This window comes from Palaemon carinicauda, chromosome 34 (genome assembly GCF_036898095.1).
Source record: "Palaemon carinicauda isolate YSFRI2023 chromosome 34, ASM3689809v2, whole genome shotgun sequence".
Classification (NCBI taxonomy): Eukaryota; Metazoa; Arthropoda; class Malacostraca; order Decapoda; family Palaemonidae; genus Palaemon; species Palaemon carinicauda.
Genome location: NC_090758.1, coordinates 30,223,268 through 30,233,094, shown reverse-complemented (window position 1 = coordinate 30,233,094; position 9,827 = coordinate 30,223,268). Strand labels below are relative to the sequence as shown.

Sequence of the window (9,827 nt, the reverse complement as noted above, 5' to 3'; positions counted from 1 at the left end):
GAGATCCTTCAAGGGGGTAGCGGCAATAGTGGCCCACAAGTGGGCGAACAGTATGTGGTTCCCCTTGGTGTTGGAACTACAGATGAAGTTCGTGCCGCTACCACATCCAGTTCTGACCCAGCGAGTCCAGAAGTCGACTGTCTGCGCTTCATTACAGAAAACCCAGACCCTGCAGCTCATGATTTTCTCGCCCTAGCGGTGAGAAAGCGTTTCGGGATTTCGAAAGCCAGCATAGACTTCCTAGAGGAATACAAATGCAAATCGACTAGAAGGCAATATGAGTCATCTTGGAGAAAATGGGTGGCCTTTGTAAAGGCAAAGAATCCGCAGGAGATCTCAACAGACTTCTGCTTATCTTTCTTCATCCACCTCCATGGCCAAGGGTTGGCAGCTAACACGATTTCAGTGTGTAAATCTGCTTTGATGAGACCCATTCTATTTGCCTTCCAGATCGACCTAGGTAACGAGATCTTTAATAAAGTTCCGAAAGCCTGCGCTAGGCTCAGACCTTCAGCACCTCCAAAGCCCATCTCATGGTCTTTAGACAAAGTTCTTCATTTCGCCTCCCTGTTGAGCAATGAAGAATGTGCGTTAAAGGATTTGACGCAAAAAGTTATTTTCCTATTTGCACTCGCGTCCGGGGCCAGGGTTAGTGAGATCGTAGCCCTCTCGAGAGAGGCAGGTCGTGTTCAGTTCCTGGATGGGGGGGAGCTGAACCTGTTTCCGGATCCTACGTTTCTCGCCAAGAATGAGTTACCCACTAACAGGTGGGGTCCCTGGAGAATCTGCCCTCTGAAAGAAGATGCATCTCTATGTCCAGTAGAATGCCTAAAGGTCTATCTTCGTAGAACTTCAGACTTCAAGGGTGGTCAACTATTCAGGGGAGAAACATCAGGCTCAAATTTATCTCTGAATCAACTCAGAGCGAAAATCACATATTTTATTCGCAGAGCGGATCCTGACAGTACACCCGCAGGTCACGATCCGAGGAAAGTTGCCTCATCCCTAAATTTCTTTAATTGTATGGATTTTGAACATCTCCGTTCATACACGGGCTGGAAGTCTTCCAGGGTGTTCTTTCGCCACTATGCGAAGCAAGTAGAGGAACTTAAGAGATCTGTGGTAGCAGTGGGTCGTGTAGTTAACCCTACTGTTTAACTCTGCGAGGAACAGTGGTCTTAATTGGGACGATTAAGTCCAGGGTGAGTGTGTAGGTACATACTGTACTGCAAACTAAATGAGGGCACCAAGTGCCCATATAGACTGTTCCTTCTTTCAAAGGTGAACCTAGCATAAGTTCAGACATGTGTGCCAAGCGTTTCTAACGCTAATGTGATTGATTTGTAATACAAACTTTTTATGACTTGATACCTTGATATCTTATTAAAGTGGTGTTTAATGGTTTTTCTTTCAGATAAACAAGTTCTGTTTACTATCATACTTATGCTTAAAGATTTGGGTTACCCTCTTTTATATAAATATATATATTTGTTGTTAACCTGTCTGTTTATCATCTGTCAATAAACTTGTTCTTGAGAACCTTGCGTCTCTTTCACCTGTGTCAATTTATTGGTATAATTGAGCATTTTAATTCTATGTATCTTATCTGGGATAATTCTGATAGAATTGTTCTGTTATGCAAGCTATGTTGCATTGGTTTATGTAAGTCCCCTAATGGGAGGACTCCGTCCCATAAAGGGACGAGGGCGGTTTTATTAGTTTCTTCCTATGCGGATATAAACCTTTGTCCAATACAAGTATTGTGCGGATTACTGGTCAATATATTGACGCAGTGGTTCTATACAAACTATGCTTTACTTAATATAGGGCGAGACCACTATATTAGCTTGCCTGGTATTCATACATAGATATATGTACTCTTCGAGACTTTCCAGAGTCTAGTAGGACTCTTCCCTGTAGGGGGCAGGAAGCTCTAACATAGTTTATAGTTAGTTGAAAAGATGTATAACGGTAACATCTTAGGTCTCTAGGTCTAGTCGACCGGGAATAAATACCTCCGGGGAGTACGGCACGTTCTGAGAATCCACAGATACAGTAATGCTCTGGTACACTTCCATCAGGACGACATGGCTTGAGCCCAAAAAACGGATTTTGAGCGAAGCGAAAAATCTATTTTTGGGTGAGATAGCCATGTCGTCCTGATGGACCCGCCCTTGCCTTTCTAAGAAAGGGCTGTAGGACCCCTCCCTACATACAGTATCTGTAGCACTTCGTGTACGCTACAAGGAATACAGATGGCGCCAGGATTGGCGCCAGGCACGCATACGAATCGGGGGATAGGGAAGCCTTGGGAGCGGCTCCCCTTTTTCTTTCCCGAATTCGTATCTCGTCAATCTCCCTCCTACGAGACGAAATCTCTGTTCAGGTCGTAGATTGCCATATGACGTGTCTAGAATACGTCCTCTGATATGTCGCGATATCCCTTTCACGAGGGATACTCGCTCCAGGAGTTAGAATTCTGGTACCTTAAGGTAAATTCTCTGGGAATATCGCCGTAGTTGTAATATACCCTAGGAAGCTACCCTATAGGAACTTCCATCAGGACGACATGGCTATCTCACCCAAAAATAGATTTTTCGCTTCGCTCAAAATCCGTTATATATATATATATATATATATATATATATATATATATATATATATATATATATATATATATATATATATATATATATATATATATATATATGTGTGTGTGTGTGTGTGTGTGTATGTGTTTGTGTGTGTGTGTGACTGTGTGAGTGTATGTGTGTACGTGTGCATGTGTGTGTGTTTAAGTTTATTCCTGTTTAAAAGAAAATATTAAAAACTATCAGAAATTTGTCTTCCAGCTTGAAAACTTTCATACAAAAAAAAGAACTTACTTGTTCCCCTCAAAAAATTTATGTAAAAACCAGTCCTTGGTGGCAAGAGATAATGAAGGTTGTAAAATATTTACTTGTATTTTAATCTTTAAAATAAAACTTTGTTAAATCATAGAATAAAACTTTTGTCGGGTAAAATTAATACTGGTTAAAACTAGTGGGTTGTTCCCATGACAGTTTGGTTTCGATTTTCATTTTTGTCTTGTCTCGCCTTGCGCTGTCATTCTGTTCACAGTTTTAGTTCACGGCCGAGACTCGCACAGGGTGGAGGTAAGGGTGGTCTTTATATTAGCTTATTTTCATTGCTGTTTAGAAAAAGTTTATTGAGCCATATATAATATTGAGTGTTATTAATTTGTTATAGCCAGTCATTAACAGTTTGTGTTAAATTTGTATAAATTTTGTTTGGTTCTATATATGGCTGTTATTTTGTTTTCAGCTTCTGGAGTAGAGGTCCTCTCCAGCCTTTACCCACGAAGAATTTACTGCCTAAATTTACTTGTCATTTTAGTCATGAAGTTCTACTTTCAAGTCATGTATAAATGTTATGTATGTATTATGTATAAATAAATTGTTTATGGCTTTTTATACAGTTTATGATTGCACCTCGATTTAGGACCATCCCATACGTCATGAACAGCATGACTTATTTTACATTTGTTTAAATAATTCTACATTTGGTGTCAGGTGTGGGGTCCTAAGTTTTATGGGTGCTTTCATTACTGTGCCATTGAGGTCGTGTGGGAGACTGGCCTTGTGTTGCGAAAATTGTTGTGTATATCGTTATACCAAGCACTATTGTTACTTATCCTGGTTTAAGGAACAAGGCTAGGTTCGTGTTTATTATGTAATGACATAAGTATAATTGCCTGCCTTAAACCCAGGGCTTACTATATTGAGCTAAGTCCACTATAACGTTGCGGTCTATTTTTTTTTTGTGAACTCATATTTTTTATTTTTTTTTGGTTAATTATTGCCTATTACCATGTCTAGTTTATTAAAACTAAGAGAACTTGCTACGGATCTTGGTTTAGCTGGTGATGATGCGGTAGAGTTTATCACTCGTCAACAAAATATTGAGAGAGAAGAGCGAGCACAAGAGCGTGAGTATAAAAAGCTCGAAGCCGAACGAGAGTTAGAACTTAGAAAATTAGAAGAGAGAAGTAAAGACCAGCAGCATGAAATAGACATGCTTGCGAAGAGAGCTGTAGCTCCCACTAATGTGTCTAGCACTTGTCCCAGACTTTCTTCTGATGAAATAAAATTGCTTAGTTTTAAAGAGGGTGATGATTTTAGTGTTTTTCTCTCATATTTTGAGAGAATTTGCGAAGCAAATGGATGGGATTTAGAAGCTGATGGTGTAATTAGACTGTTACCGTTATTACAAGGCAAGCTAAGGGAGGTTTATATAACGCTTCCTTCCGAAGCCACTGGCACTTATTCTGATTTGAAGAAAGAGTTGTTGAATGCTTATTATATGAACTCTGATTATTATAGAACTGAATTTCGGCATGCTCGTATTTCCCCCCATCAGACTTTTCGACAGTTTGGCTTTACTTTACGTAGACTCCTGAATCATTGGTTGGAAACATCGAAGGTAAATAATAGTTATGAATCTTTATCGGATTTCATATTGTGTGACCAATTATTAGCTTCAGTAACTCCCGAGTTGCGCAGTACCCTTAAAGATAGAAAGTGGCATACTTTTGATGAATTGATTAACGAGGCAGATACTTATGCGGCTGCTCATAACTTGTATACCAAATTGTCTAAAAGTAGTTCGAGGAAGTCTGTGGTCAATAACACTAATTCATTAAAGAATTCTGATCATTCAGTCGTACAGCCAAATATTACAAAAGTAAAAAGGAAAATAGTTTGTCATAGTTGCGGTTTAGAAGGTCATATAAGACCACAGTGTCCTCAGAATAAATCTTTGATAAGGAAGGAGAATCCTATGATTCATTATGTTATAACTAGTTCTGATCATACGAGTGACGATTCCGGAGTTGGTAATGTCGTTCCCCATAAAGTTAATTTGGTTTTTGGCTCTACTGTATCTGGCTCTTTGAAATTTGAAAATTGCAAGGTAAATGGTGCTAATATTTCGACCATGGTACGTGATACTGGGTGTACTTGTATAGTTGTGTCGGAACAGTTATTACCATCCATACCTTTTGATGAACACACCAAATTTGCGTCAGTTAGTGATTATTTGGGTAGAACTGATAAATTCCCTGTGGTTAAGTGTCATATTGCTTGTGATTATTTTACGGGATGGACTGAAGTGGTAAAGGCACCCATTAAGTTTTGTGGTGTGCTTATAGGACAAGTGGAGGATAATGATATCTCTACCTGCCAATCTGCTATGACCAGAGGTCAAGTAAAAGCCGATAGTACTCGTCCTGCTCCCCTGATTACAAATAAATCTAAGGTTCTTGGTGACTTAAACGTGAGTGTGTCGGATTTTAAGCAAGAGCAAATGAATTGCCCTTCTTTGCAGAGCATTCGTGAGAAGCTTGATAAATATATTACTGAAATATCCAAGGGAAATGTTTACCAGTACATTATTGACAAAGGTTTCCTTTATAGGAAGTGTATAGAGAGTAACAATAGGGTGATGTTAGGAGTAAAAGTTCTAGTGGTACCACGAAAGTTCAGGGAATTAATTATGAAAATGGCTCACGATTCGTTGTTGGCTGGACATTTTAGTAACTGTAAAACTAAAGACAAAGTGTTTGCATTGTACTTTTGGCCAGGTGCTACAGCTGACATCCTGCGCTATTGTAGATCATGTGATATATGTCAAAGAACTACTTCCCAAGGTCGTGTCAAGAAGGCACCACTTCAAACAGTACCTATAATAACCGAACCTTTTGCAAAGGTCGCAGTTGATATAGTTGGGCCTTTGTCACCCCCTTCTGAGGACGGTCATAGGTTTATTTTGACATTAGTTGATTGTGCTACCCGTTACCCTGAGGCTATCCCTCTAAAGAGAATAGATTCTATTTCTTGTGCTGAAGCCCTATTAAGTATCTTTACACGTATAGGTATCCCAAAAGAGGTTCTATCAGATAGAGGACGTCAGTTTGTTTCTTCAGTGATGGAAGAAGTGCATAAGTTACTTATTATAAAGCCAATTTTTACATCACCATACCATCCACAGGCTAATGGGTATTGTGAGCGTTTTAATGGGGTATTGAAAAGTATAATTAAAAAGATTTGTTCAGATTATCCTCGCTGTTGGCACAGATACCTTCCGTGTGCCTTATTTGCTGTTAGAGAAATCCCTAACAATACTTTAGGATTTTCTCCTTTTGAACTGATTTATGGACGAAATGTGAGAGGTCCTTTATCCATATTGAAAGAGTTGTTTACTAATCAGGACCTTAATGAAGAAATTAGGAATTCTTATGAGTATGTGTTGGATCTGCGTGATAGGTTAGAGGAAACAGCACAGATCGCACTCCAGAATGCCAAGGTTAATTTCAGCAAATATAAAACTTATTATGATCTGAAAACATCTGATAGAAAATTTGTTATCGGTGATGAGGTTCTGTTACTGTTACCTTCCGACACTAATAAGCTCTTATCTCAGTGGCAGGGTCCATATAAGGTAATTGGCAAGAAAGGTCAGGTTGATTATATTATAGAAGTAAGGAATAAACATAAAGTTTTCCATGTAAATATGTTAAAAAAGTATTACCGTAGGGCCACTATTAACAATTTGCAAGTGTTTGATGAGGTTACCCCTTTTGAACAGAAGGTTTTAATGGGACCTCTGGATTTGGTACAGGTTGCTGTAGTTACTCAATGTACAGATTCTCCTTTGCCAGTGTTAGATACAGAGTCTGGGACTGAACCTGATGTGAATCCTTATCTAACTACAGAACAAAAGGCAGAGTTATCCATTTTGTTAGACAGCTATAAGGATGTTCTTAGTGATATACCTGGTTGTGTTAAAAACTTTAGTCATTCCATACAGTTAACTACCACTGAGCCTGTCAAGAGAAAGCCTTACGCTGTTCCTTATCACTTAAGAGAGGTATTCAACCGTGAAGTTGATAAATTGTTGGAGCTTGATATAATTGAAGCATCTATATCTAACTATTGTTCACCGGTTGTGCTTGTAAAAAAATCGGATGCCAGTTATCTGATGTGTATAGATTTTAGGCAGTTAAATGCTGCAACAGTGTTTGATTGTGAACCTATTCCTACTATAGATGAGAACTTAGACAAATTTTCAAACTGCAAATATTTGTCGGAAATTGATCTTGCTAAAGCTGATTACCAGGTTCCAATGGAAGAATCCTGCCGGAAATATACAGCATTCAGTACTAATAGGGGATTATTTCAATTCAAAAGAATGCCATTTGGATTAAGTACTGCCTGTAGTACATATAACCGTCTGATGCGCCAAGTGTTGAAAAATTTAGACCACGTTAGTTTTTATTTTGATAACATTTTTGTTCACTCTAGCTCATGGCCTGAACACTTGGTGGCCCTCGAGAAAGTGTTTGCCAGACTTCGCAGTTGGAATTTAACTTGTGGTCCCTCTAAGTGTCGTTTTGGTTACGGGGTAATTCACTATTTGGGATACCAGATTGGTAGGAACTCTCTGCAACCATTACCAGATAAAGTACAAGCAATTGTAGATATGCCTTTTCCAAGTAAGAAACGGCAATTACGATCATTTTTAGGGTCTGTTTCTTTCTATAGAAGATTTATTCCACAATTTGGAAGTATCTCTGCTCCTCTGTCTGATTATTTTAAAAAAAATCAACCTGATATAATCAGCTGGAATTCTAAGGCGAGAGAAGCATTTGAGATGTTGAAAGCAAAGTTAACACATACTCCTATTTTGCAATTACCAGACCTTAGTAAGCCATTTGGTCTGAGAACAGATGCAAGTGATCATGGAATAGGTGGTGCACTGTTGCAATACGATTCCGAGGGTATACCATTTCCTATTGCTTACGCTAGTCGTAAGTTGCAAACTTCAGAATTTAAGTATTCAGTCATTGAAAAAGAAACCTTAGCAATTGTTTGGTCTGTGAGAAAGTTCCAACAGTACCTATATGGAAGATCATTCTTTTTAGAGACTGACCATCGTCCTTTAACTTATCTGAGAAATATCAAAGCTCATAACGCAAGACTGATGCACTGGAGTCTCCTTCTTCAAGAGTACCAGTTTCAAATAACTCATATTAAAGGAGCTGCCAATGTTCTAGCTGATGCATTGTCCCGCAATCCCACGTAGGTTAAAAATTTTCCCTGAAAATTATCTTGGGGTGGAAGAATGTAAAATATTTACTTGTATTTTAATCTTTAAAATAAAACTGTTAAATTATAGAATAAAACTTTTGTCGGGTAAAATTAATACTGGTTAAAACTAGTGGGTTGTTCCCATGACAGTTTGGTTCCGATTTTCATTTTTGTCTTGTCTCGCCTTGCGCTGTCATTCTGTTCACAGTTTTAGTTCACGGCCGAGACTCGCACAGGGTGGAGGTAAGGGTAGTCTTTATATTAGCTTATTTTCATTGCTGTTTAGAAAAAGTTTATTGAGCCATATATAATATTGAGTGTTATTAATTTGTTATACCCAGTCATTAACAGTTTGTGTTAAATTTGTATAAATTTTGTTTGGTTCTATATATGGCTGTTATTTTGTTTTCAGCTTCTGGAGTAGAGGTCCTCTCCAGCCTTTACCCACGAAGAATTTACTGCCTAAATTTTTTATTGTCATTTTAGTCATGAAGTTCTACTTTCAAGTCATGTATAAATGTTATGTATATATTATGTATAAATAAATTGTTTATGGCTTTTTATACAGTTTATGATTGCACCTCGATTTAGGACCATCCCATACGTCATGAACAGCATGACTTATTTTACATTTGTTTAAATAATTCTACAAAGGTGAATATTACAAACGCCGTTAGAATATTCTGTAACAATCCAATCAAGAAAGACACTGCCAGGTAACAATTGTTAGACAGGTGTCAATGCCAAGGAAAATTAAAGAACACAATATTAATTTGCCTTGTATATATGAACCTCAGTAAAATCACTTACCATGGACATAAAAAGCTAATTTCTGGGTTGATGAATATTATGTAGATGTCTGATGACCTAACACGTTCTTTTCTATCTTTCAGAATAGGTATGATGTAGAAATAAGATATAATGTTATATATGCGTTGTATAAGTTTTATATTTTATAACAATTCTATATCTGGTAAATATTCTTTATTTCGGATACTATATTATTGTAGTGTTATGGTGTTCCATTATATGTTAATTGATATTTAACTATGAATATAATGCAGTTCCTAATCACTTTCTTCATTTGGATAAATAATTCTTAAGTTCTGGATGAATATAAATCAAAATTCATTTTTTATATTTTAAGTAAATAGCTGCTTGGTTTAGGATCAGTGTTCATTCCTATATCAAAGCCTAATATAATTATCACATTTAGTTTTCCCTTAATGAAAGATGATAAACAATTCTATTTTGATATAATCCCTTTGTGTCCAAGCAATCTGTTAAAGTCGATATGATTGAATAGAAAATATCTCAAATTAATTTATTGATCGATTATGAATGCAATAAAGTATTAGACTTGATATGTATGATTTATATATATGACATTTACTTGTCCAAGCTACATCATAGTTATGAGTGCAAGTTTGTAAGTCTTCATGGCCTTGTAAGTGATTGACAAAACCAATTAGAGTAGATTAATTGGTTTTATACAAGAAGAAATTCCGTGACAAATCTGTTAGAATTTTTGCTTCAGCCTGTTCAGCATTTATGACAAAAGCAGGGCAACAGGCGACATATACGTAGCCTTTCAAAATGCTTTTAACAAAGTTCCTCATAAAGAAATTGATAATTAAAACTAGGCACCAATTCTACACCGTCAGTTTTCATAACCCTCTA

The 9,827-nt window shown here is 37.3% G+C and overlaps 1 protein-coding gene across 1 annotated transcript; it reads left to right on the top strand.

Moving 5' to 3' along the window:
* The first annotated feature begins 3,870 nt into the window (after positions 1–3,870).
* On the top strand, positions 3,871–8,142 carry LOC137626792 (uncharacterized). The gene has a single exon (XM_068357781.1). The coding sequence runs from the start codon at positions 3,871–3,873 to the stop codon at positions 8,140–8,142; it is 4,272 nt and encodes a 1,423-aa protein (XP_068213882.1).
* The last annotated feature ends 1,685 nt before the right edge of the window (positions 8,143–9,827 follow it).

Excerpts from the sequence above, each read along its gene's own strand:
- LOC137626792 (XM_068357781.1), top strand. The coding sequence starts at position 3,871 with ATGTCTAGTTTATTAAAACTAAGAGAACTTGCTACGGATCTTGGTTTA.